Raw genomic sequence first — 27,097 nt, 5'->3', positions numbered from 1 at the left:
CCACTGCATCCCACAGTCCATCCTCACAGCTGCATCGGGTCTCCATGCAGGCATCCAACAATCCTGCTTCACACTGCCCATGGCCATTTTCAAAAACACAAGACCATGTTGCAAATTCAACAACCCCCTCTTCCCTGCCTTTCTTATACTGAACAATACCAGGCGGGGTGCCAATTTGTTAATCCAGGAGGAAATAAAGCAGACTTTGAAGAACAAGACACTCCAGCATTCAGACCCCTTCAAAAGAATCTACATTCTTCCTCTTGTTCCAATGCAGGTCAGTTGGCCCAATCTCCATGGTTGTAATCTCTCAATTGCAGCTTGAACAGATAGCAGTTTTGGCCCAAAGATTTTATTTTTTCTGTGCCATATCCCTCTGCTCACACCAGTCCATTTCTACGTAATGCAACCCTGCACAAATTCTCAAGATGTGGCCATAACAGCAAGCCTTTCACACAAACTGCTTCTAGCCCAGTCCAGGCAAGGCTTTTTCTCACCCTCATAAGCCAAACCTCACAGTCAGTTCTCACTGCATTCAGGTCTTTCAACTCTAACCAGAGTAGTCCATCAAACTGTACTTACTGTACTACAAGTCATCTCTGAAGCCAAGATTTCAAATCCTTCTACATTCCTCCTAAAAATCCACAAGGCCAGGGGCTAGAGAGATGGCTTAGAGGTTAAGGTGTTTGCTTGCAAAGCCTAAGGACCCAGGTTTGATTCCCCAGGACCCACATAAGCCAGATGCATTTGGAGTTTGTTTGTGGTGGCTAGAGGCCATGGCACGCCCATTCTCTCATAAATAAATAAATAGATTTTTAAAAATCCAAAAGGCCAAAGCCACACAGTCAGGTATCTAGCAACAAATGACACCACTCCTCAGTACCAACTTTACTGTCATAGTCAGGTTCGCAATACTGGAAGAAATTATCCAACCAAGAGCAGCTTGTGGAGAAAAAGGTTTACTTTTGCTTACACACTTGAGGGGAAGCTCCATGATGGCAGGGGGAAACAATAGCATGAGCACAGGGTGGACATCACCCCCTGGCCCACATCAGGTGGACAACAGGAGCAGGAAAGTGTGCCAAACGCTGGCAAGGGGACACTGACACCCATAAGCCCACCCCAACAATACACTGCCTTCAGGAGTTGTTAATTCCCGAATCTCCATCAGCTGGGAACCGAGCATTCACAACACCTGAGTTTATGGGGACACACACATGTCATAACAAACAAGGCTGGGCTCAGCCCCACCAAAATAAATAAAGTGTAGTGACGAGACAAAGAAGGCTGCAGTACAAACGGTCAAGGAGGGCTTCTCTGAACAGAGAGAGTGGGGAGCACGAACCATGGGGTAAACATTATTCCAGGCACAACAGCATGCACCTGGGCCTTCAGACCGGAAGGAAGGTTACTTCCCTCAAGAAGCAAAAGGAACTGGAAATGAGCCCAAGAACAAGCGGGCCAGACCACAGCCGCAGCCACAGAAAGCTCAGAAGCAGAGGAACAACACTGGTTTGTGTTGGAGAAAGATCACTGGCCATTACATGGAGACTGAGAGGAGCAAGAGGAAAAGCAGAAAAGTCAGCTAGAAAACTGTTCAAGAGAAGGTGCCGACTGGGAGCCAGGATGATGCTGGTGGGTACTGGAGACAGAACCACCAGGCCTTGAAGGGCCAACTGGAGAGAAGTCAAGGGTGATACTTGAAGTCGCTCCCCAGGGGTTTGAACTGGCTCCTGACTCACCTTAGCCTTATCTGCATTTCCTTTTGCTTCTTAAGGGAAGTAACCTTTCAATCCCCCCATCCCAGTATATTGACATTGACTGAAATAAGATTAAGGGAAGGATGAGGGATAAGGAGATGAAGGTCAAGAGAACATGACATGTCAGTAAAGTGGTGATGATCAATCCACAGAGGAGGCAGAAATAAAGGGCAGGACAATGAGCATGGTGGAACATGGCTATAATCCCAGCACCTGGGTAAAGGCAGGAGGATGAGGAGTTGAAGGTCATCCACTGCTACACAGCAAGTCCAAGGCCAGCCTCAGCTATATGAAACTGTCCCAAACCTCCTGCACTCCCCCTCCAAAAACCAAAAATCAGTAAAGAACCTAAGACTCTGAGGAGGTTGGAGGGTCCAGGGCTCAGCTGGTGCGGGGAGAACAAAGGCTTGGTGGTGACAGGGTAGGCTCAGCAGCTCCTCGGCCCCGCTGCCACGTCACAGAAGCTGAGGAAGGAAGAGGAGGCTAGGACACAAGGCTGTGGCATCTCAGGGAAAGAAGGTGACAGTTTTCCAGAGAACAGTAGGACGGCTGGTGAGGTCTTGATGGTACCACTTGTGTGGGTTTTGTAGCTGTCTGGGAATATGGGAGTGGAGCTGAGGAGGAGGAGAAGGAAGACTGAGGAAGTGAAGGGGCTAAGACTGGGGTACTTGGTCTGGGTGAGTGGTAAATTCTCCAAGAATGATGACAGCAGAAGGGGGAGAAGGAGAAAGCAGAAGGAAAAAGGCAGAGAATGGCAGAGGAAGGGGTTGGTGTGTTGACACAGGGAACTTCAAAGCCTGGGGTTCTTAAGCCCAGCACGAAGGCTCACGCCTGTCGTCTCAGTAGTCGGGAGGCTGAGACAGGCAGAGCAGCATGAATACAAGGCCAGCCTGGGCCACGGAGCGACAGGGAGTTCAAGACAGTTTGCGTTACAGAGTGAGACCCTGTCTCACAAGGAAAGTGTGCGTGTTGGGGTCTTCTGCAGAGGATGGGGATGGTGGGAAAACACTACAAAGATGAGAGAACCAAGACAAACCTGCATGCACCCTGTGTCCCCACTTGAGGTTCAGGAGGCAGAGAGCAGTAAGGAAAGTGGTAACCCCAGGGAAGCAAGTTCCCAGATAGTGGGAACAGTACCGTGAGAAGAGGAGGTGCACTCGGGTTTTTGATAATCCTCCCAGAGACTGAGACGGGGAGGGGGACCTTGAACCCATCTAGCCAGGGGAATTTTCAGAGCACTGTGGGTTGAAGTCAGTTATTTCCTGAAGACCTGAAATAAATAACTAAAGAAATATATGCCAGGCATGGTGGCGCACGCCTTTAATCCCAGCACTCGGGTGGCAGAGGTAGGAGGATCGCCGTGAGTTCGAGGCCACCACTACTCTTGTGAATTACAGGTCAGCCTGGGCCAGAGTGAGACCCTGCTTTGAAAAACCAACAACAACAAAAATATGTAACTATCTTCATGTTTAATATGTCAGTGATACTTGAACTGTAAAGGGAAAAATGGGGTTCATCATCTCATTTTCCATTTAAATCCTCCCTAATTTCCTACCTCCTTTCCAACTTCTCCCCTAAGTGACAGATAGCTTTCCACGCTATCAACCTTTGAGCCATACAACCAGCTACCAAATTTTGGAGTAAAATGCCTGTATACTCTCCTGTCCAAAGGAGCTATCAATAGCATAGAGCCCCCTTCTTGGGCACACCATATACCCTGTCATTTGTACATGTCACTTAATCATGTCTTATGGGCTGGTGCTGCTAGCCCCTGTTTATAGATGTGGAAAACAAGGCTCAGAAAGATTAAATGATTTGTCCACTGCCACTAACTTACAGTCACAAAAAGTCAGTCTAGGGCTGGAGAGATGGCTCAGTGGTTAAGGAGCATGCGTGCAAAGCCTAAGGACCCAGGTTCGAGTGTCCAGTACCCACATAAAGCAGATGCACAAGGTGGTGCATGCATCTGGAGTTTGTTTGCAGTGGCTAGAAGACCTGGTGCACCCATTCCCCTCTCTCTACCTATCTATTTACCTACCTACCTACCTACCTCTTTCTCTCTCTCTCACTCAAATAACTGTTTTTTAAGCCAGTCTAGATCAGATGTCATTGTTGCCCAAAGTAGTGATTTTCCTGCTTAGGAACCTCCTCCTCCTCAGTGCTCATGTCACAACCCCAAGCTTCTGCCTCTCGCTCTGCCATGGGTGGGTCATCTACCCTTTCCAGAGTCCCTGCTCTGCACAGACCACAGGGGGAATTGGGACTTGAGGGAAGGGGACCTCTTCTTCCTTCTTGGAAGACTGCTCTTCAGGAGTAAAGAGCACTGTAGGCCTTTTATCTGATTGGAGCACATGGCCATCCATCAATACTGCCGCCACAGAGAGAAGGTTCAAGCACCAGAATCAGAAGAGCTGCCCTCCACAGACACACAGGCCTGGATCCAGATGCAAGAACACAGGATGCTGGAGACAGCAGAGAGGGCAGAATACTGGAAAGGCTGACCCTGAGAACCGTGACGCATCTGAAGGCTCTGGTCCCCTCCTGCATGGGCTCACATCCCCCCACCTCCAGCCAGGCTCCATCCTTCCCTGAATGCTGTCTGCACTCCCAAGCCCTTAACTGTGGCCGCAGGATCCACACCTGGCTCCCTGTGTGCCAGTGGCTCTCAGAACATCCTCAAGCCTGCATGTGTGTGTCAATCTTCTTGAAACACTCCTGAAGAGCCGCATCCTTCCTGTCCCCTGAGCCAATCACTGCTCTGCCGTGGAGGGCTCTAAGCACAACCGTTTCATTCTCAACAAGGCAGGGACAAGTCAAGCCTTTGTAGCCCACATTAAAAGGCTGTCCTGGAAAAGTGCTCTGGGAAATGGTTGTGGCTCTCGGCTGCCTGGAGCCGCGCTCATCCATCCCTCCTCCTTATACAGACCTTATTAGCAAAGAAGATTGATAGAACACAGTCACATGGAGGGAATCAACAAGAGGGAACAGTGTGAACATTAGTTACATAATGAGGAGTCAGGAGACCAGCCAAGGGCTGCATAACAAGCGCTGGCCTACTTCTGGGGCAGGGTCCTGCTCTGCTGAAACCATGCCACCTTCCCAGCCTCCGAGCCCCAAGAGCAGTTACCCAGCGGTTGTACAGACCTGAGTTCCCCGTCAGAAACAGCGGCTTCAGAGCCTAGCTCCAGGCTGCAGCTATAACTTCTAACATAGAGAGGATACGTACAAAAGCGCCACGTGGTGTGGGATTTGACTCAGTGGCAGAGTGAATGGTTATTTAGCAAGCATAAGGCATTGGGTTCTATACATAGCAACCCACACCACACAAATGTCCCCTGAGGTCTATCACTGCTTCTTAAAAATATTTAGGGACATGCTTTCTTTATATTCAGCCTTTCTCAAAAGTTTCATTCCTTGCTGGGCGTGGTGGCGCACACCTTTAATCCCAGCACTCAGGAGGCAGAGGTAGGAGGATTGCCATGAGTTCGAGGCCACTCTGAGAGTACATAGTGAATTCCAGGTCAGCCTGGGCTAGGGAGAGACCTTACCTCGAAAAAAAAAAAAAAAGTTTCATTCCTCTGTAAATACATTTCTGTTATAAGGCACTATATACTTTTTTAGGGTCTCACTCTAGCCCAGGTTGACCTGGAATTCTCAGGGTGGCCTCAAATTCATGGTGACCCTCCTACCTCAGCCTCCCAAATGCTGGGATAAAAGGCGTGTGCCACCACACCCGGCTTCTATACTTTTTATATTCATTCATTCATTCTCTCTCTCTCTCTCAATTTCTCTCTCTCTCTCTTTCTGGTTTGGTAAGACCGAGTCTCACTCTGTAGCCCAAGCTGGCCTCCAACCTGCAGTGTTTCTCCTGCCTTAGCCTCCCAACTGCTGAGAATATAGGTGTGAGCCACAAAACCCAGCTCAGATACACACAGTCAGAGAGTGGGACATGATGCCGCACGCCTTTAATCCCAGCACTGGGGAAGCAGAGGTAGGAGGATCGCTGTGAGTTCAAGGCCACTGTGAGACTACCTACTGAATTCCGGGTCAGCCTGGGCTAACGTGAGACCCTATCTTGAAAAACCATATATATTCATAGAAAATCTCATGTTTTCTAAATCTTCACACAAATAACAGGATTTATGTGAAAAGCAGGGTTAGAGCAAACTACTCAAATCTATACCATTTTGTAACTAGAGCACTCACAAAATCACTTGGGCAAGTTGGACAGGCAGCTCCGCAGTGCTATTGGCTGCCATAGTACGTATTATCTACACTTGCACTGGAGAGCTGGCTTAGTGGTTAAGGCATTTGCCTGCAAGGCCAAAGGGCCCAGGTTCAATTCCCCAGGACATAACCACATAACCCAGATGCACAAAGGGGTGCACGCATCTGGAGTTCATTTGCAATGGCTAGAGGCCCTGAATACCCATTTTTTCTTCTCTCTCTCTCTCTGCCTTTTTCTCTCTCTCCAATAAATAAATAAAAATATTTTAAAAATACACTTGCCAGGTGTGGTGGAGCATGTCTTTAATGGCAGCACCCGGGAGGCAGAGGTAGGAGGATCACCAGGAGTTCAAGGCTACCCTGAGACTACATAGTGAATTCCAGGTCAGCCTGGACTAGAGTGAAACCCTACCTCAAAAACCCAAACCAAAACAACAACAATAATAAAAAATAAATATACTTAACAAGTACACTGAAAATCTTGGCGAAACTTTGTTAGAGCAAGACCAATTTGGTGCTCTGACAACTCAGGAGAAAGAAGAGCTCTAAGCCAAAGCAGTTGACTGAGTTGGGCACAGACGTAACACAGCGTGCCACAGCAAGCTGGGGAGCAGCACTGTTTCCATTCTCCTCCTTCTTGGGAGCCTACAGGGGCCCTTGCTGCCTGGCAATCAAGCCAAGGGCTCCTTTCCTGCTGAGGACTATCATTCTCTAACTTGTCCCCCCTACTTTGCTGAGGCAAAATCCTACATAGAGCAAAGCAAACATCTTTCCTTCATAGGAAACAAGCAGCCCTTCTCAGAACCAGGCCAGAGGAGCAGATGTCAATTTGTCCTCTGCCCCTATAAGTGCCCTCCCAAAGCTAGTGTTCAAACCCACTGCTGGGCTAGAGAGATGGCTTAGCGGTTAAGCGCTTGCTGTGAAGCCTAAGGACCCCGGTTCGAGGCTTGATTCCCCAGGACCCACGTTAGCCAGATGCACAAAGGGGCGCACGCATCTGGAATTCATTTGCAGTGGCTGGAGGCCCTGGCACACCCATTCTCTCTCTCCCTCTCGGTTGCTCTCAAATAAATAAAAATAACAACAACAACAACAAAAACCCCACCGCTGTGCTGGGCGTAGTGGTGCACGCTTTCATCCCGGCACTCAGCAGGCAGAGAGGTAGGAGGATCACTGTGAGTTTGAGACCACATTGAGACTACAGAGTGAATTCCAGGTCAGCCTGGGCTAGAAGCAAGACCCTCCTTTAGGAGTCGGGGAGATAGCTTAGTTGGTAATGTTTGCCTTGCAAACAACAGGACTAAGTTCTACTCATGTAGCAAGCATTTTAATCACTGAGCCATCTCTCCAGCCCACCAGTACCCATGTAAACCATGCCTGCACCTATAATCCCAGCACTGAGCAGATGGAGACAGGCAGATCCCTGGAGCTCACTGGCCAGCCAGCCTAGCCTAATTTGTGAACTCAAGGCCAACGAGAAACCCTGCCTCAAAAAGAGGCAGACAGCGCACCTCAGGATAGCATCGAGGTCGTCCTCTAGCCTCTACACCTGTGCACACACAGATATGGATGAATACCGTACACACAAAGGGAAAGACCCATTGCTTCAGATGTAATATTAATTCTCAAAAGTGTCAGCCTAGGGCTGGAGAGATGGCTGAGCGGTTAAGGCACTTGCCTGCAAAGCCAAAGGACCCAGGTTCAATTCCCAGGACCCATATAAGCCAGATGCATGCCCATTCAATCTTTCTCTATCTGCCTCTCCCTCTCTCTCTTTCCCCCAAATTAAAAAAAAAAAAAAAAAAAAGATAGAAAAGTAGGAAGGTGATTATTTGGGCAAAATATTTTGGGCAGGGGTTTAGCGAGAATAGATGGGGAATAAAAGATGGGTTTGCGTATGATTAAAATACCTTGAAAAATAGCTGGTTCCAAATCTGAACCTGGAATACCCTTCTGCACCAGCAAATAAGGAAGTGCTCAAAAATGAATGGGAACAGTAAACGGAAGTGAGCCTCAAGGGGCTCTCCTGGGCCACAGTGGGGCATCAACATGAGCCATAGGAATGGGCTGCAACTCACTGAAGGAAAGTAAAATTCCATTATGTCCATATTAATACTAAAAAATTAAATAAGAAGTTGGGGAGATAGCTCAGTCACTAAAGTGCATGCTGTGCAAGCATGAAGACTTCAGTTTGATACCCAGGACACACATTTAAAAAAGGGGGGGAAATACATCCTGATACTGAAAACCTAAAACAGGAGTAGTCATGAGCCCTAGGGGTGTAACATCGACTGATGTCTGGAAAAATGTATATACTATGCTTATCACACTGCCCAGTAAGCACTTCTCTTAATATTCATACCCTTATAGTAATGCTACTCTCACTTTGGGTAGAGAATCTTCTTTTTTCAGATGGCAGTGACCTTGGGATGACTCAGAAGGTATCATAGTGCTAGACAGAAGTGACTGGAGTACTGAGTAACATCTCGATCACACCTTCCAAGGCTCAGGGTCTAATGCGGAGGAGGTGGCGGAAAGAATGTAAGAGCCAAAGGAAGGGTAGGACTCCTTACAACGTGCTCCCTCCAGACACAAAATGGCCTGGATATCCATGACCTCACAGTGCCTGACACTATCTACACAAGACCATCATAACAGGAGGAAAAGATCATGACATCAAAATAAAAGAGAGACTGATTGAGATGGGGAGGGGATATGATGGAGAATGGAATTTCAAAGGGGAAAGTGGGGGGAGGGAGGGTATTACCATGGGATATATTTTTTTATAATCATGGAAAATGTTAATAAAATTTGAGAAAAAAAAGGGGGGCCTGGAGAAATGGCTTAGAGTTAAGGCGTTTGCCTGTGAAGACAAAGGACCCAGGTTCGATACTCCAGGACCCACATAAGCCAGATGCACAATGGGCACACACGTCTGGAGTTCGTTTGCAGTGGCTACAGGCCCTGGTGTGCCCATTCTGTCTCTCTTCTCTTCTCCTCTTCCTCCCTCTCTCTCTTTCTGTTTGCAAATAAATAAATAAAAATTAAAAATAAAATAAAATAGAAATCTGGGTGTGGTAGCACAGCACATGCTTGTAATCCCAGCGCTGGGAAGTAGAGACAGGCGGGTCCATTGGGCTCTCTGACTAGCCAGTGAAGTCCAACTGGAAGGCTCCAAGCCAGTGAGTGACCCTGTCTTTAAGAAAAATTGGGCGAGGGGCTGGCAGCATGGCTTAGCAATTAAGATGCTTGCCTGTGAAGCCTAAGGACCCAGGTTCAAATATCCAGTTCCCACATAAGCCAGATACACGAGGTGGCGCATGCGTCTGAAGTTCATTTGCAGATGCTAGGGGCCCTGGTGCACCCATTCATTCTCTCTCTCTTTCCCCACCCTTCTTCCCCTCTCTCCTTCTCCCTTATAAATTAAAAAAAAAAAAGGTGGGTGAGGCTGGACATAGTGTACACCTTTAATCCCAGCACATGGGAGGCAGAAGTAGGGGGATTGCTGTGAGCTGGAGGCCAGCCTGGGACTACAGAGTAAATTCCAGGTCAGCCTGGGCTAGAGAGAGACCCTACCTCATAGAAAAGAAAAAGGAAAGGTGGATGATGCCTGTTGAATGATACCCAAGGCTGTCCTCTGGCCTCCATGCACACATGAACCTCTGCACACACAAAATGAGTTGAGTTGGGTGTGGTGACGCAGAGGCACGCAAGTCAGGGAATTTAAGGACAGTGTAGGTTACATGAGACCCCCATCTCAAGAAAATAAAAGCAAGGAGCCATCCATGGTGGCGCACACCTTTAATCTCAGCACTTGGGAGGCAGAGGAAGGAGGATCTCTGTGAGTTTGAGGCCACCCTGAGACTACACAGTGAATTCCAGGCTAGCCTGTGCCACAGTGAGACCTACCTCGAAAAAAAAAAAAAAGTATTTTTTCTACAGAAAATTGCAAATTAATAAATGAGGTAGGAATGAAAACAAGTTATTTTACAACCATCATGGTAATAATTCATTAAGGCATTGATGGGGGAAAGCATATGTCTTCATAGGAAAGAATCCTGATACACAACGTTCACAAGATGGTCAAATTTAACATGACAATGATGTGACAAATGCACTTTGTGTGTCTTCTCAGGTGATGGACCAAAAGACTACTGAATCACTCCTGCAGACAGGGTCCTCCCCCAAAAGGGTTAACCTGAACACAACCACCCGGAATGAACCAACCCCTATGGAGGAACATTTTGAAAAGCAACCTGAGCTCTTCAAAAACATTAATATCCTGAAAAGCCAAAGGTCAGCAACTAAGGGATGGTTCCAAATGAATGAAAATTAAAGGAACATATTGACTATATTCATGTTATTTTACTAGTTATGGCCTATAGTGTGTGTCAACATGCCTGAGTATGTTGTGTGTGTGTGTGTGTGTGTGTGTGTGTGTGAGAGAGAGAGAGAGAGAGAGAGAGAAACACAAATGTAGCAAAAAATTCACAGTTTGTAAATTTGATTAAAAAAAAATTAGGCCAGCATGGTGGTACATGCCTTTAATGCCAGCATTAGGGAGGCAGAGGTAGGAGGACTGCCATGAGTTCGAGGCCACCCTGAGACTACAGTGAATTCCAGGTCAGCCTGGGCTAGAGGGAGATACCACCTCAAAAAAACATAAATAAATAAAAATAAATCAGGTCTGAGCTGGGTGTGGTGGCTCACATCTATAATCCCAGCCCTTGGCAGGCTGAAGTAGAGGATTAGAGTGAGTTCAAAGCCAGCCTGGACTAGTGAGTTCCAGGGCAGTCTGAGCAAGAGTTAGACCTTGCCTCAAAAAATAAAATAAAATAGCCGGGCATGGTGGTGCTCACCTTTAATCCCAGCACTCACGAGGCAGAGGTGGGAGGATTGTCCTGAGTTCAAGGCCACTCTGAGACTACAGAGTTAATTCCAGGTCAGTCTGGACCAGAGTGAGACCCTACACTCAAAAAACCAAAAATAAATAAATAAAATAAAATAAAAACTAAGAAAAACAAACTGTCTGAACGGAACCTATAGAGATGTTTTTGTCATTATTCCCTAAACAACATGTGTAACAACTTTACATAGCACTACAGTGCAGTATGTATTGTAAGTCACCAAGAAATGGTAATACAGGAAAACGTGAGTGGAGTACTAGAAACACTATGCCATTTTATATGAGAATTGAGAACTGAGTATGCTTAGATTTTGGTGTCCACAGGGACTCGAACTAATCCCCCAGACACCATTTTGTAAATGACATAGTACTATTGTGTATATTATGTATATAGTATGTATTATAATGTATATGTAAATATAGCATATATAACATAATATATTGTTGATAATGTATAAATGTAACATAAATTTAAAATATATGATGTTTGCAACATGTATGTATTATATAATGGTGACCATATACATACATGCACAGCATACATACACCATAATCAAAAAGCGAGGTTGCATCTCAATCACACCTTCCAAGGCTCAGGGCCTAATGTGGAAGAGGTGGTGGAAAGAATGTAAGAGCCAAAGGAAGGGTAGGACTCCTTACAACATGTTCCCTCCAAACATAAAATGGCCTGGATATCCATGACCTCATAGTGCCTGACACTACCTACACAAGACCATCTTTAGACATCAAAATAAAAGAGAGATTGATTGAGATGGGGAGGGGATATGATGGAGAATGGAATTTCAAAGGGGAAAGTGGGGTGGGGAGGGAGGGTACTACCATGGGATACTTTTTATAATCATGGAAAATGTTAATAAAAATTGAGAAAAAAAAAAAGCGAGGTTGCTAAAGATTTCTGAAAACATTAACATGAGGAAATAGCCCTCTGTAACATTGTTAACTAGACCTAATCAAGATTTCCTTGTTGCAGCTGAAGAGACGACTCAGCAATTAAGGCACTTGCCTGCAAAGCCCTACAATTGGGGTTTGATTCCCCAGGACCCATGTAAGTCAGATGCACAACATAGTACGTGCATCTGGAGTTCAGCTGCAGTAGCTAAAGGCCCTGGCGCAACCATTTTCTCTCTTGCTGTCTGTCTGTCTGTCTTTCTCTGCTTGCAAATACATAAATAATTTTTTAAAAAAATTCCCTGTTGGGGATGGGATAACTTCCAGTGAGTTGTTGGCCAGGGAGGTCCCTGATGCCCCCAAACCATTATAGGCCATTGCCGAGGCCCTTGGTTTCCCACCAGGAAGAGATGGTCAGACCATACTGCTGAAGACTCCACGTACTTGGTCTGCAAGATCACTGGGAAATCCTGCTTGAACTGAGCTGATAACCTCCTCCATGTAGACAAGCTGACAGAAAGCTGGGAGATGCCATTCTACATGCAGTTCAATGGGAGAAAGAGAAATCACCAGTGAAGATACTCAACAAGGGACACTGCAAGCCTTATATCTGGCCAGCCACGCCAAATGAGCCAACAGGTGCAATAGTGGCATGTCTGTCATGGTGGAAACCAACTGCCCTCTAATTGGACAGAGGCCTGCTCCATGGGAGGGAATACATCCCTGATACTGAAAACTTAAAACAGGGGTAGTCATGAGCCCTAGGGATGTAACATCTACTGCTGTCTAGCTAAATGTATATACTATGCTTATCAAACTGCTCAGTAAGCACTTCTCTTAATGTTCTTACCCTTATATTAATGCTACTCTCACTTTTGGTAGAGAATCTTCTCTTTTCAGATGACAGTGGCCTTGGGATGACTCAGAAGGCATCATGGTGCTGGAAAGAAGTGACAGGAGTGCTCAGCACTGCAATATCTCTATCACACCTTCTAAGGCTCAGGGTCTATTGCAGAAGAGGTGGTAGAAAGAATGTAAGAGCCAAAGGAAGGGTAGGACTCCTTACAACGTGCTCCCCTCAGGCACAAAATGGCCTGGCTATCCATGACCTCAACCTACACAAGACCATCATAAGAGGAGGAAAAGATCATGACATCAAAGTAAGAGATACTGACTGAGAGGGGAAGGAGATATGATGGAGAGTGGAGTTTCAAAGGGGAAAGTGGGGGGAGAGAGGGTATTACACCATGGGGATATTTCTTATAATCATGGAAGTAGTTAATAATAAAAAAAAATTGAAGGGAAAAAAAATTCCCTGTTGGTGTGTGAGACCACTCAATTTTCTCCTCCTCCAGTTTCTCCTGCCTCACCTCTCAGGACAGTCCACACGGAGTTCTGACCTGTGGACAACAAGCTTATTTATCTGCAACATAACTATCCGCTCCTAGCATGTGTGAGGGTACATATACATTCACACAGACGTGTTTGCACACACTGACAACTCCTGAAAGTGTCACAAGGCAATGACCAGACCAAGTACTGAGGACAATGAGTGACAGCAGACATGTGTCTCACTCCCGACAGAGAAGCATAGTGAAACCCTACCTCAATTAAAAAAAAATAAAATAAAATAAAAAAGAGCTGGGCACGGTGGCACACGCCTTTAATCACAGCACTCGGGAGGCACAGGTAGGAGGATCGCTGTGAGTTCGAGGCCACCCTGAGACTACAGAGGGAATTCCAGGTCTGCCTGAGTTACAGTGAGACCCTACCTCAAAAAAACAAAAAAAAAAATTCATAACCGTACTAAAAACAGAAGAAATCACTAAGTTGCTTCCATGTCCTGAAAGTTCCCGAAAAATGTGTACACAAATTGACAAATATGGAATCCAAAATGAAAACACTGGATTGCAAGAAATGGTAGAACCATGGGCTGGAGAGATGGCACAGCAGTTAAGTCACCTGGCCTACAAAGCTGAAGGACCCAGGTTTGATTCCCCAGGACTCACGTAAGCCAGATGCACAAGGTAGCACATGTGTCTGGAGTTCGTCTGTAGCCACTAGAATCCCTGGGGTACCCCTTCCCTTCCTCCCTCCCTCCCTCTCTCTCTCTCTCTCTGCCTCTCTCAAATAAATAAATAAAATTTTTAAAATGGTAGAACCAGTCCAAGGGTGCGAAGAAGGAAGTCACAACAGCTGAGCAAGCGCCACATTACAAACGCATTCGCTGTCAAGATGACAGCGTGGTGCAGTTGGAAACCCTAAAGGTGCGGGAAGATGCATTTCCTCCCTTACCTTTCATTTATATTTCCACATAGGAAATGCATGATCTAAACACACACACAAAAAAAAAACCTAAAATGCGATAATAGCTAAACCTAGAACCCATGTGTAGCAGACAGCTTCAGGTTCACTGAGATGAACTTCCAGACCAGGCAGTTATGGAGGAAGGGATATTTATTGAAGACTACAGATCCAGGGTAAATTCCATAAATGGCAGAAGAAGTTGGCCTGCCTTCATAGGACCAAGCAGAAAGAGAGAAGTACAAGACTAAAGGTCAAAAGCCACACACCACACTTCAGGAACTCCAGCTAGGCACACTTTGCATATCTTTAGATTGAAATCTGAAACCCACCACCACACCTTAAGATCACCCAGTGACATTGCCTCTAGCCAGGTGGCTACCGATGCAAACTACAAACAATAAAGAACTGAATATATTGGGGGCCATCTATTCTATTCAAACCACCACACTATGTGACCTGGGCATAAAAACTGCTTCCTTGAGAAGCACGGGTGTGGTGGCAGGATTGCATTTCCTACTTTAGCATGCTTTATTATGCAAGTAAAATATTACATATACTATTTACTCATTTCCAGTTTTCAAATACTCTGCATGCAGTTCAGGACATGTTCTTATACAATAAGTTAAGTTGTAGATGTCAAAATATAAACCTTGGGCTGGAGGGATGGCTTAGCAGTAAAGGCGTTTGCCTGCAAAGCCAAAGGACCCTGGTTCAATTCCCCAGGACCCACGTTAGCCAGATGTACAAGGGGGTACATGTGTCTGGAGTTCATTTGCAGTGGCTGGAGGCCCTGATGTGCCCGTTCTCTCTTTCTCTCTCTCCTTCTTACTCTGTCAAATAAATAAATAAAAATATTTGTTGTTGTTGTTGTTGTTTTTCAAGGTAGGGTCTTGCTCTAGCCCAGGCTGACCTGGAATTCACTATGTACTCTCAGGGTGGCCTTGAACTCATGGCGATCCTCCTACCTCTGCCTCCCAAGTGCTGGGATTAAAGGCGTGCGCCTCCTCACCCGGCAAAAAAATAAAGTATTTTTAAAAAGATATAAACCTTGACAATATCAAAACAACAGAATGTAAATGTGTTCCACACATCATTTTAAGGGCAAGTTGGGAAACCAGATATCGGAAACAGGCCACTTTCCACCTTTTATCTGAGCACACAGTTTCCCATTCTTCATAACTGCATCTACTGCCTTTCTGAAAACCAAGCCTCTGGGAGGTAGGCCGGATCAAGAAAGAAAAGTTGACAAAACACAGAAGTAAGAGCTGTAGAAGGGACAGTGACAGCATATACTTTCTTGTTTCTTCTGTTTTCCTTCGTTGTTCTCTCTCTGTGTGTTTTGTGTGTGTGTGTGTGTGTGTGTGTGCATGCACACACATTTGCCTGTCTTGCAAGTATTATCTATAACTGATGAAATTAGAAACAATTTTCCATGGGGGAATCAAATGACAACAAAAATTTTAATGAGCCGGGCGTAGTGGCACACGCCTTTAATCCCAGCACTCAGGAGGCAGAAGTAGTAGGATCACTGTGAGTTCGAGACCACCCTGAGGCTTTATAGTGAATTCCAGGTCAGCCTGGTCTAGAATGAGACCCTACGCTGAAAACAAATTTTTGAATGAGTGGGAGCAGGGGATGCTTGCAAGAGGAAATCCTCATATCACACAGTAAGGATTCAACCCACTCTGTTTAAAGACACTGTGCATAGCCAGGTGTGGTGGCACAGCCTTGAATCCCAGCACTTGTGGGGCAGAGAGAGGTAGGAGGCTATGAGTTCAAGGCCACCCTTAGACTACAAAGTGAATTCCAGGTCAGCCTGGGCTAGAGTGAGACCCTACCTTGAAAAACAAAACCAAAATGGTAGCATAAATCCAGATGTCCGCTTACAAGTGATCACTGGGTGCGTGGGGGGGGGGGGAGCAAACAAAAACAGTCTGGGAGGGCTGCCCCCACAAAGGTCATGGTCAAGGTTAAGGAAAGGAGGACTTTTGCTTTCCCTTTTAAATGTTGGCTTTCCGTACTCACTGCACACACACACACACACACACACACACACACACACACACAACACACTAGCTCCTTCAAGGGCTCACTAGCAGTTTTAGGACTGCATCCAAGCCCTCTGGGAGCCTTCAGGTCCCCCTTGACCTTCCCGCTCTACCCCTCTTGCTCCGCCGCACCAGCCCTGACGCCCCATGGCTCAGACACACACTAGGGTGCTCTCCCTCGGCTCCTGCACACAGGCTCCATGCAGAGCCCACCCTCCCTTCCTCCCATGCATCACGCCTCCAGGATGACACTTCTAGAGAAACATTCTGCTCCCTCAGCTAGTTCTGTCCAAGAAAGTACATTTGCTATTTGCTATTAAGTGCCTGTTCCCGATACTGTCTCTAACCGGTTATGTTAGCCTTGGGGGCTGAACAAAAAGGAGAGCTACCTGAGCATCAGCATGCACCGCTCTGCTTCCCAACCGCGGATGCAGAGTGACCAGCTCCTGAGCTCCTGTGGCCCAGCTCTCCCTGCCATGACGGGCCGTACCCTCAGGCCGTGAGCCCCAAGAAACCCCTCTCCTTCAGTTGTTCTTGTCAGGTTATTTTACCAAAGCAACAAGAACAGTAACTAACACGCCAGGCTTGATTCCCATCTCTGTTGCTGGGCTTAGGCAAATAAATTAATATTTCTACATCACTATTTATTTTCCTCTATTCTATTCTACTTATTTAAGAAAGAGGCAGACACAGAGAAGGGGAGGAGGTAGGGAAAGGGAGGGAAAGAATGGGCACATAAGAGCCTCTAACCGCTGTGAAAAAAAAGTCCATTTTATTTTAATTAATTTATTCATTTGGCTTTTTTTCTCAATTTTTATTAACATTTTCCATGATTATAAAAAATATCCCATAGTAATACCCTCCCTACCCCTCCCACTTACCCCTTTGACATTCCTTTCTCCATCATATCCCCTCCCCATCTCAATCATTGTACTTACGTATATACAATACCAACCTATTAAGTATCCTCCTCCCTTCCTTTCTCTTCCCTTTATGTCTCCTTTTTAACTTTCTGGCCTCTGCTACTGAGTTTTTTCCTTCTCACACAGAAGCCCAATCACCTGTAGCTAGGATCCACGTATGAGGGAGAACATGTGGCATTTGGCTTTCTGGGCCTGGGTTACCTCACTTAGTATAATCCTTTCCAGATCCATCCATTTTTCTGCAAGTTTCATAACTTCACTTTTCTTTACCGCTGAGTAGAACTCCATTGTATAAATGTGATGTGCCATATCTTCATTATCCACTCATCAGTTGAGGGACATCTAGGCTGGTTCCATTTCCCAGCTATTATAAATTGAGCAGCAATAAACATGGTTGAGCACATACTTCTAAGGAAATGAGATAAGTCCTTAGGATATATGCCTAGGAGTGCTATAGCTGGGTCATAAGATAGATCAATCTTTAGCTATTTTAGGAACCTCCACACTGATTTCCACAATGGCTGGACCAGATTGCATTCCCACCAACAGTGTAGAAGGGTTTCCTCTTTTTCCACATCCCCACCAGCATTTATGATCATTTGTTTTAATGATGGTAGCCAATCTGACAGGAGATGGAATCTCAATGTAGTTTTAATCTGCATTTCCCTGATAACTAGTGACGTAGAACCATTTTTTTAGATGCTTATATGCCATTCGTATTTCTTCCTTTGAGAACTGTCTGTTTAGCTCCATAGCCTGTTTTTTGATTGGCTTGTTTGATTCCTTATTATTTAACTTTCTGAGTTCTTTGTATATCCTAGATATTAATCCTCTATCAGATATATAGCTGGCGAAGATTTTTTTACATCCTGTAGGCTGCCTCTTTGCTTTACTCAGAGTGTCCTTTGCAGTGCAAAATCTTTGTAATTTCATGAGGTCCCAGTGATTAATCTGTGATTTTATTGCCTGAGCAACTGGGGTTGTATTCAGAAAGTCTTTGCCAAGACCAGTATGTTGAAGGGTTTCCCCTACTTTTTCCTCTAGCAGTTTTAGAGTGTCCGGTCTGATGTTAAGGTCTTTAATCCACTTGGACTTAATTCTTGTGCATGGAGAGATAGAAGTATCTATTTTCATCCTTCTACAGATACATATCCAGTTTTCCCAACACCACTTGCTAAAGAGGCTGTCTTTTCTCCAATGAGTATTTTTGGCATTTTTATCGAATATCAGGTGGCTATAGCTACCTGGACTTACATCTGGGTCCTCTATTCTGTTCCATTGATCTATGTGTCTGTTTTTGTGCCAGTACCACACTGTTTTTGTTACTATGGCTCTGTAGTATAGGTTAAAATCAGATATGGTGATACCACCAGCCTTATTTTTGTTGCTCAGTATTATTTTAGATATTTGAGGATTTTTGGGATTCCAAATGAATTTTTGGATTTTTTTTTTCTATTTCCATTAAGAATGCCTTTGGAATTTTGATGGGGAATGCAGTAAATGTGTAGATTGCTTTTGGTAAGATTGCTATTTTCACAATATTGATTCTTCCAATCCAGGAACAAGGGATGTTTTTCCACTTCCTTGTGTCTTCTGCAATTTCTCGCTTGACATCTGACAATCTTTATCACTCAGATTCCCTGGAAATTACTGCAGTGATGGGAGCATTTACAGGAAATAGATGAAAGAACTAGAAGCCCATGTGGATCTTTACTGATTAACAATGAAAGGCTGTGCAAGGTATGGCGGCACACTTTTTTAATCCCAGCACTTGGGAGGCAGAGGTAGGAGGATCACCATGAGTTTGAGGCCACCCTGAGACTTCATAGTGAATTCCAGGTCAGCCTGGGCTAGAGTGAAACCCTACCTTAAAAAAAAAAAAAAAAGGAAGCATGAAGACTGAAGAGATGGCTTTGGGGTTAAGGCACCTGCCTGCAAAGCCTAAGGACCCAAGTTCTGTTACCCAGTACCCACATAAGCCAGATGCACAAAGTGGCACATGCATCTGGACTTTTTTTTTTTTTTACAGTGGCTAGAGGCCATGGCACACACATTCTGTGTCTCTCTGTCTCTTTCTCTCTGAAGAGAGAAATAAAATATTTTAAAAGATGGAAAGGTGGTACTGGAGAGATTGCTCAGTGGTTAAGGTGTTTGCCTGCAAAGCGTAAGGACCGGGGCTTAATTGTCCAGTACCCACATAAAGCCAGATGTACAAGGTGGTGCATTCATCTGGAGTTTGCAGCAGCTAGAGGCCCTGGCATACCCATTCTTTCTCTAATTGCCTCTTTTTCTCTCTCCCTCTCTCAAATAAATAAATAAAATATATATTTTTAGCGGTAGGGTTGGCTGGGCATGGTGGCACATGCCTTTAATCCCAACACTGGGGAGGCAAAGGTGGGAGGATTGCTGAGAGTTCAAGGCCACCCTGAAACTAGATAGTGAATTCCAGGTCAACCTGGGCTAGAGTGAGACCCTACCTCGAAAAAAAAAAAGAAAGAAGTAAATAAATGGCATGGTCGGACTGGAGAGATGGCTTAGCAGTTAAGGCACACTTGCTTGCCAAGCCTAAGGACCTAGGTTCAATTCCCCAGAACCCGGGTAAGACAGATACGCATGGTGGCACATGCATTTGGAGTTCATTTGCAGTGGCTAGAGGCATGCCCATTCCTTCCCTCCCTCCCTTCCCCTCTCTCTCTCTAATAAATAAATAAGAATAAAAAACGGCAGGGTACACATAAGCCAGATGCACAAGGTGGCACATGCATCTGAATTTGTGTGTAGCAGCTAGAGGCCCTCCCTGGTGCACCCATTCTCTTTCTCCCTTCCCTCTCCCCTCTCTCTACCTCTTTCTCTCTCCCAAATAAATAAATTAGATTTAAATATTTTTTTTAGATTTTTTTTAAATTTTTTAAATTTTTTTTTTTTGTTTTTCGAGGTAGGGTCTCACTTGAGCTCAGGCTGACCTGGAATTCTCTTTGTAGTCTCAGGGTGGCCTCGAACTCACAGCGATCCTCCTACCTCTGCCTCCCGAGTGTTGGGATTAAAGGCGTGCGCCACCACGCCCGGCTAAATATTTTTTTTAAATGGCAGGGTACTTTTTATGAACCAAGAGATTCTTCCAAAACTTCCAAACTTCCAGCCCCCATCCTTCCATCTCCCGCGCACTGTGTCTTGATTAAGCTATCAAAGCATACTCCAGGGTCTTGGGTAGACACAGAACTCAGGTGTCAGTAAAGACTGTCTCTCTCTGTCTTTCTGCTGTGCCTCTTCAGTAGCTTTCCTTTGAGACTTGGTGCCTCTTGCTCATACAAAGGCTGCCACAGCTGCCAGCATCATTTCCTCATGCAGCATTTAAAGCAAAGGGGGCTAGCCTCTCTACCATCAAGCAAAGCCATGGATCCTATGCAGCCCTAGGACAATCAAGTATGAGGAAACCATGGACTGGGAGGGCCACTTCATTCCAGTCTCTGCCTTCACATCCACATGGTCCCTACACATCTATCTTCTAAGAGCACAACTGCATAGGTCACCCAGACAGCCTGTTCCACAGAAAAGAACATGCTTCCTTCTCTCCCTCCCATATTCAGGAATCGTAAAACGTGGGTATAATCAACCCACTATAATGGGGAAGGGGCATCGGCAGAAGAAGCGGGAGAGGCGGCGGCAGCGGCTAAGAGCGCAGCCATGGCTAAGATTAAGACCTTCACGGCAAGGAGGAGGAGCTGCTGCCACAGCTGCACGGCCTGAAGGTGGAGTCTCCCAGCCGTGTCGCTAAGGTGACCGCGGCACAGCATCCAAGCTGTCCAGGATCCGAGTTGTCCGAAAATCCAGCGCCCGAGTTCTCACCGTCATTAACCAGACTCAGAAAGAAACCCTCAGGAAAGTCTACAGGGGCAAGAAGTATAAGCCCGTGGACCTGCCGCCCAAGATGACCCGAGCCATGCGCTGCTTGCTCACAAAGCTCGAGGAGAAACTGAAGACCAAGAAGGAGCGGCTGTACCCTCTGCGCTGACCGTCGCCACAGCAATAAAATACAAAACTGTCAAAAAAAAAAAAAGCTGGAGAAAGAAGACATCTAAAGAGGGGAGTCGTTGGGAAAGCTGGGGTAGGGCTCAGAGCAGAACCTTTCCTTCCTGATTTATTTTAAGCAACACTAAAGGTGAATTTTTATGATATGGTAATTATAGCTCAATTTGTTTAGTTCTGAAAATAACATTCAGAATCCCCTGCCAAATCTCACCCTAAGTAGAGGCCATATTTTCACCCACGCCACAAAATCTTGCTAAGGAGTCTTTTAACACCTTCCTCTCGAAAAGAATATGTGGGGGGCTGAAGAGATGGCTTAGCAGTTAAGGCGCTTGCCTGCGAAGACTAATGACCCAGGTTTGACTCCCCAGAACCCACATAAGCCAGATGCACAAGGGGACGCATGCTCACAAAGTGCTACACACGTCTGGAGTTCCACTGCCGTGGCTAACAGCCCTGGTGCACCAATTTTCTCTTTCGTTCTCTCCTCTCCCCCTCTTCTCTTTCTCATAAAATAAGCAAATAAATAAAAAGAACATGTGAGCACACAGAGAAGGTCTCCGCGTACCAGAAAGATATGGGAGTGACAGGGTCAGGGTCCAGAGACAGGGACAACAAACACAATTCCTTTCATTCTGTTGACCCAGCAAGCCAAATTTCCCTGGAAAAATACTCTCCGCTAGCTCCCCTGGGAAAGTGTCAGCCAATGTCAGCCCTGCTGGAGACTCGACCAAAGTGAAAAGGGAAACTGAGTCCACAGAGCAGGGCTGGGAAGGCCCCAAGCTGAGTGAGAGCCACAGTTGCTGCCTCCTCAGCACCAGCTCTGCTGCAGCTAGGGCATGAAGGGGAGCAGGGTTAGCCTAGGGAGGAGGAAGTGTTCCCCACCGGCCAGAGGGTGACGGGAGAGCACAGGGCAGCTGTGAGCAGAGACATGCCATGGACCTGCACCCCATCTCTGCTATGTACACCTCTACAACAGCCCACTTCCAGCAACTTCCCTGGACTGGGCCCTCTACCAAAGGTCTGCGGATTGAACCAGAGAAAGTAGAGCTCTTCTGTGTGTGGGTGTCCCCTCCCTCTGAGGACAAAAGAGAGGGCCTGATGTAAGCAGACAGTCCCCTTTTTCAAGTGAGCCCAAAGGCACCATTTTTTTTGTTTGTTTGTTTTTGTTTTTGTTTTTCAAGGTAGGGTCTCACTCTGGTCCAGGCTGACCTGGAATTAATTCTGTAGTCTCAGGGTGGCCTCGAACTCATGGTGATCCTCCTACCTCTGCCTCCTGAGTGCTGGGATTAAAGGCGTGCACCATCACGCCTGGCATAAAAGGCGCCATTTTTTATGCTTGGCATCATCGTTGGGTTCCCTCTCTACCCTGCACTGTCATCCCTTCATTCTAGTAAAAACTTGTACAACTATGTTGGTGGCTGGGGCCCTCAACTCACAGCTGTGGGGAAGATACCTTTAACGCCCAGGAAGTCAAGTCCCAAAATTTGATTTTGCCCAATTAAGATGGTCTTCTGTCTTCAACTTAGCATCTGATGAGTAACCAAAATGAACAGAAAGGAGTCAAATAGATAGGAATTTTGAGATACCACAACCCTAAGATAGAACAGTCATCTTTATTTTCCTGATAACAAAGCTATTGCTCTTATGCCTAAGCCTTCAACACTCATACTTTGGGGCCTTATCTCCTTACTGCGCTGTTTTGAATACAAAGTCTCCCACTATAAATTAGGCTGGCCTGGAAGTCAATGTACATGCTGACCTCAAACTCATGGTGGTCCTCCTGGCTCAGCCTCACCTCCTGAGGTGATGCAATTACAGGTGCAAACCACTGCACCTGGCTCCTACACAGGGCACCTTCTGACTTCATGGGCCTCAGAACCAAAAGTCTGGGGTACACTCATACCCAGCCCATGTCAATCAAAGCAAAGCAGAGCTTCAAGTCCCACCTCCCCTCCCCAACTTTCATAGTTCTCAAACCTTGACATAAGTAGCAGACCCTGGTTTAGATATCAATACTAGAATCCCACATATACCCCACCCTGAGACTGACTCATTAGGCCTACTTTTTTTTTCCCCCAGGTAGGGTTTCCCTCAAGCCCAGGCTGACCTAGAATTCACTATGTAGTCTCAGGGTGGCCTTGAACTCACAGAGCTCCTACCACCTCTGCCTCCCTAGTGCTGGGAATAAAGGCGTGTGCCACCAAGCCCAGCAGGCTTACTTTTAAAGATAGGATCTTGCTCTGTTGCTCAGTTTCCTTGAGCTTCCGGGCTTCAAGGGATCCCCCTTCCTCAGATTCCCAAGTAGCTGGGACTACAGGTCTGTACTACAACACCCAGCTCAATGTAATCTGCATTTTAACCTGCTTCCAGTGGGATGTGATCTAAACTGCTCACACAGCTGAGGGCAGGAGGCCCTTCCCAGGCACCACTCCCCGAAGGGAAGGCTGAGAACTCAGGTCCACTTCCCAACCCACCAGAGTGGGAGCGAGTCATGGACAGGCCAGTCTCCCATAATTTCTGGAGCAAGGTGCGAGGGCCTGCTTGCGGACCTTCTAGACCTCCGAGTGCTACGGGCAGGCCAGGAGGGCCGGGATGGGGCTGGCAACCCCACTCAGCCTTATTCTTTCCCTTCCCATGCATCTGGCCCCTCACCAGTAACAAATGCAAAGAAGGAGCCTGTGGTTCACATCTGTTTCCCTTTAAGACACCCACGCCCATTCTCTTCAAGACCTGCCCAGCATAAACCAGGACAAGAACTAACAGATTTTAAAACATTTATGGAACTTCCTGCTCTAATCATGTGGCACAAGGGATACTTGCCCGTAAGTCCGGGTTGAGCTGGAGTGTCTTTGGGGCTCTGCCAGGGGCAAGCCCAAGGGCTTCCCCTAGACAGGCAACTCTGGCTGGAGTTGTGTGTGTGACTGCTCTGCTCCATGCAAAGAAGAAAAGCCCAAAACGCTTTCAAGTATCAACACGAGCGTCCAGGCTGGGAATAGACCCATGAGAGCGGAAAGAAGGCTGTGTACCGCCCCCTCCGCCCCTCCTCAGAGATCCCAGACCTATGTCACATCTGATCAGGTCAGTTGCCAAGGGCAACAGCATATGAAACAACCCAAACATGCACATCAGGCTCCCAACTCGCCAGGCAGGAGGTTCCTGTTCCCAGTGGGACCCAGGACACAACCTAAAGGGACCAGTTAAACATATCGTATCTATTGTGGGAGCCTTCTGTTCAATTCCCACAAACACATTTCCTACCCATTTACTCCAGCCAGTATCCTCCTCCAGAAATAGCAGGACACTTTTCTCCCCATTTCTCAAACTGGTGCCACACACCTCCCTTTGAGACAAGCAGATTGGGATGGTGAGAGCGAAGTGCTACCTCTGACTTTGAGCCCTGGCTCTGACACCCTCATCTCCCTAAGCCACCATCCCCTCATCCACAGGACGGCTGTTCCTGGGACTTACAGCAGGGACTGCATTTAATATGAATTATTACCTAGGTAGCAATGAGCTCCTTCTCGTCCTACTCTTTCCGCTTAGTTTCCTCAGCTCCCATTCTAAAGAGATCCAAACTCACCTCCGAAATTCCAGGCATCAAAGAGAATAATGACGGTCAAGGAGTTCTCAACTTTGAACTTATCCGCCACAGCTGGGGACTCACTTCCCTTGCTAGCTGGCTCGGTGCCCTGAATCCTACGTTTTTCATTGTGGAGAAAAAAGAAAAAATCCACACTTTTTTTTTTTTTTTTAATCCTCCTGGCCCTCCTCGCTCAGCTGGGACACACCAACAGAGTACCAAAAAGGTTACAAAACGGCCTGGAGGTTCTAAGGCCGTTTTGTAACCTTTTTGGTTACTTGTGTTTGGTGTACTTTGAGTCCCCACTAAGCCAGCTTCCCTAGCGGCACCTTTCCCTCTGATCTAACAGGCATATTCTACAGCTGGGTCGTTAGTACTGTATGTCCCCATTGTTTTTGTTTGCTTGGTTTTGAAGGGGCGCACCAGGGCCTCCAGCCAACTCCAGACGCAAGCACCATCGTTGTGCATCTCGCTTACCTGGGTCCTGAGGAATCGACCCTACATCCTTTGGCTTCGTAGGCATGCGGGCATCCGCCTTAGCCGCTAAGACATTTCTCCTGTCCCTTTTGATGCTATGATTTCCCGGAGTCCAAAGCCGCCCTGCTCTTGGCTAAAGCCTCCCCTGACCGCCCGAGGCACGCGCAGGACGGCGTCCCCGCGCTCGAGGGCCACCGCTCACCGGCGGCGGGCGAGGCTGGGAAGGAGCATCCCGGAGGAGGAAAGGAGGGAGATGCGAGCACCGGACCCACCTGAGTAGCACGGGGGCCGAGGTACCGCCTCGGGTGCGCACGCACCTCTCAGAACCCCTTAAGAGAAAAGACGCGCGACCCGAACGCCCGGGAGCGCAGCACCTGCCCCGAGACCCGTTCCGGCGCCCCCAGGTCCCAGCAGCAACCTGCCGTGATGCACGTGTCGCCGGGGGGTACAGCGAGCATCCTCCCTGCGAGAACCTAGAGCTGCCGGTAATCTGAACGGCCTGGGGTCGCCCGAGGTGAGGCTCTCTGCGCCCAGACACGGCGATCCTGGGCGGGTCTCAGCCCGGGGGTCGGGGCCGTGAAGCCGGCACGCGCGCCTCACCTGAGCGGGACGAGGATGGCCAGGTACCTGTCGACGGCCACCGCCAGGAGGCTGAAGATGGAGCTCTGCGTGAGCACCAGCACGAAGCAGGCGAGGAACAGGCAGCTGTGGAAGTCCGTGCAGAAGCCCAGGCTGATGGTGACGGCGAAGGGGATGGCGAAGAGCCCCACGGCCACGTCGGCCGCCGCCAGGGACACCAGGAAGTAGTTGGTGGGCGTCTGCAGCTCTCTCGACGTGCCCACAGCGGCGCACACCAGCACGTTGCCCGCCACCGACAGCGCGGCGATGACCAGCTCCAGAGCCACGTACAGCGCGTCCTGCGTCTCCAGATGCATGGCCGGGCCAACCGGGCCCGGGACGGTCGTCTACCGGGACTGCAGGACAGCCGCGTGGGCCCTGCCGGGCATGGCAGGAGCGCCCGGACCGCGCGCCTCTGCCCGCCGGCTCCGAGCCGCCCTCGCGCGCCCTCGGCGGGCGGGGCCTCGGCGAGCGGCGGCGCCCATTGGCCGGCACGCCGCCGGCTGGGGTGCGACCCGCCCCTCGCCCCGAGCGGGGGGTCCTCGCCCGGCGTCCTGGGGGTGCTGGGCAGTCAAGGGAAGCTCGTTCCCCCGGCGTTCCCGCGAGCCGCCAGCGGACGCGATGCCTATGCCCTTGGGCGGCGCTTGCGGTGGGGACCCGGCTCTGCGGGAGCTCCCCCCCCCAGCAAGACTCCGAAGCTACTCCAACTCCGGGAGAAGGCGTGGGACCCTGGAAACTTCGGGGAGCCGCGCCCGCCCCTGCCGAGAGCTCCCTCTGCGCTCCTGGACCTGATGCCGCCGAGCGCCGGCCACTCGTTCCCTTCCAGAACTGCCCTCTCTGGTCGCGGCTCCCGACGTGCTGCCACTTTGCGCCGCTGGCCCCTGCGTGGCCGCAGCCGTGGCCCCGACGGTCCCCTCGAGACCTTCGAGCTTATGACTTCCTCCCTGCAGTCCATTAAGTCCCCTCCTAACCCTACAGGTCCTGTCCGCCCACGCCCCCCCCCCCCAAGTCCCGGCAGCGCAGCCTGGGGCTTCCAGATCCACCAGTGGGAAGCAAGCGCCTTTCCCCAGACTTGTACTGCTGCCGCTTTCCCATCTATTCTCACCCAGCCCAGAAAGTGTGCTTAGCCTCTGAACCTTCCCAAACCTCGGTGACCAGCCTTGCTCCCAAGCCTTGCTTCTTTTCACCGACAAAACGTCTCCAGTCCCCCTCCTCTGACTGCTTCCCTCTCTCCCCTTCCCTTCCTGCTTCTGGACTTCTGGAGTCTTCTGGGTCACTCGTGCTCCAGAAGCCTTTGCCAGAAGTCACCAACC

At 48.0% G+C, this 27,097-nt stretch overlaps 1 protein-coding gene and 1 pseudogene across 1 annotated transcript in view; one reads left to right on the top strand and one right to left on the bottom strand.

Annotated features, from left to right (window-relative positions):
- Adora2b (adenosine A2b receptor) overlaps positions 1-26,101 on the bottom strand; it is a 31,065-nt gene extending 4,964 nt beyond the window's left edge. The window contains exon 1 of the mRNA XM_004663101.2: positions 25,767-26,101. Within this exon, the coding sequence (XP_004663158.1) occupies positions 25,767-26,101 (335 nt within the window). The remainder of the gene's footprint in view (positions 1-25,766) is intronic.
- On the top strand, positions 16,586-21,118 carry LOC105944367 (annotated as a pseudogene).
- Positions 26,102-27,097: the final 996 nt, after the last annotated feature.

The sequence above is a fragment of the Jaculus jaculus genome, chromosome 12, assembly GCF_020740685.1.
Source record: "Jaculus jaculus isolate mJacJac1 chromosome 12, mJacJac1.mat.Y.cur, whole genome shotgun sequence".
NCBI lineage: Eukaryota > Metazoa > Chordata > Mammalia > Rodentia > Dipodidae > Jaculus > Jaculus jaculus.
Note: the sequence above shows the minus strand (reverse complement) of the source record. Positions and strands in the feature narration are given on the sequence as shown.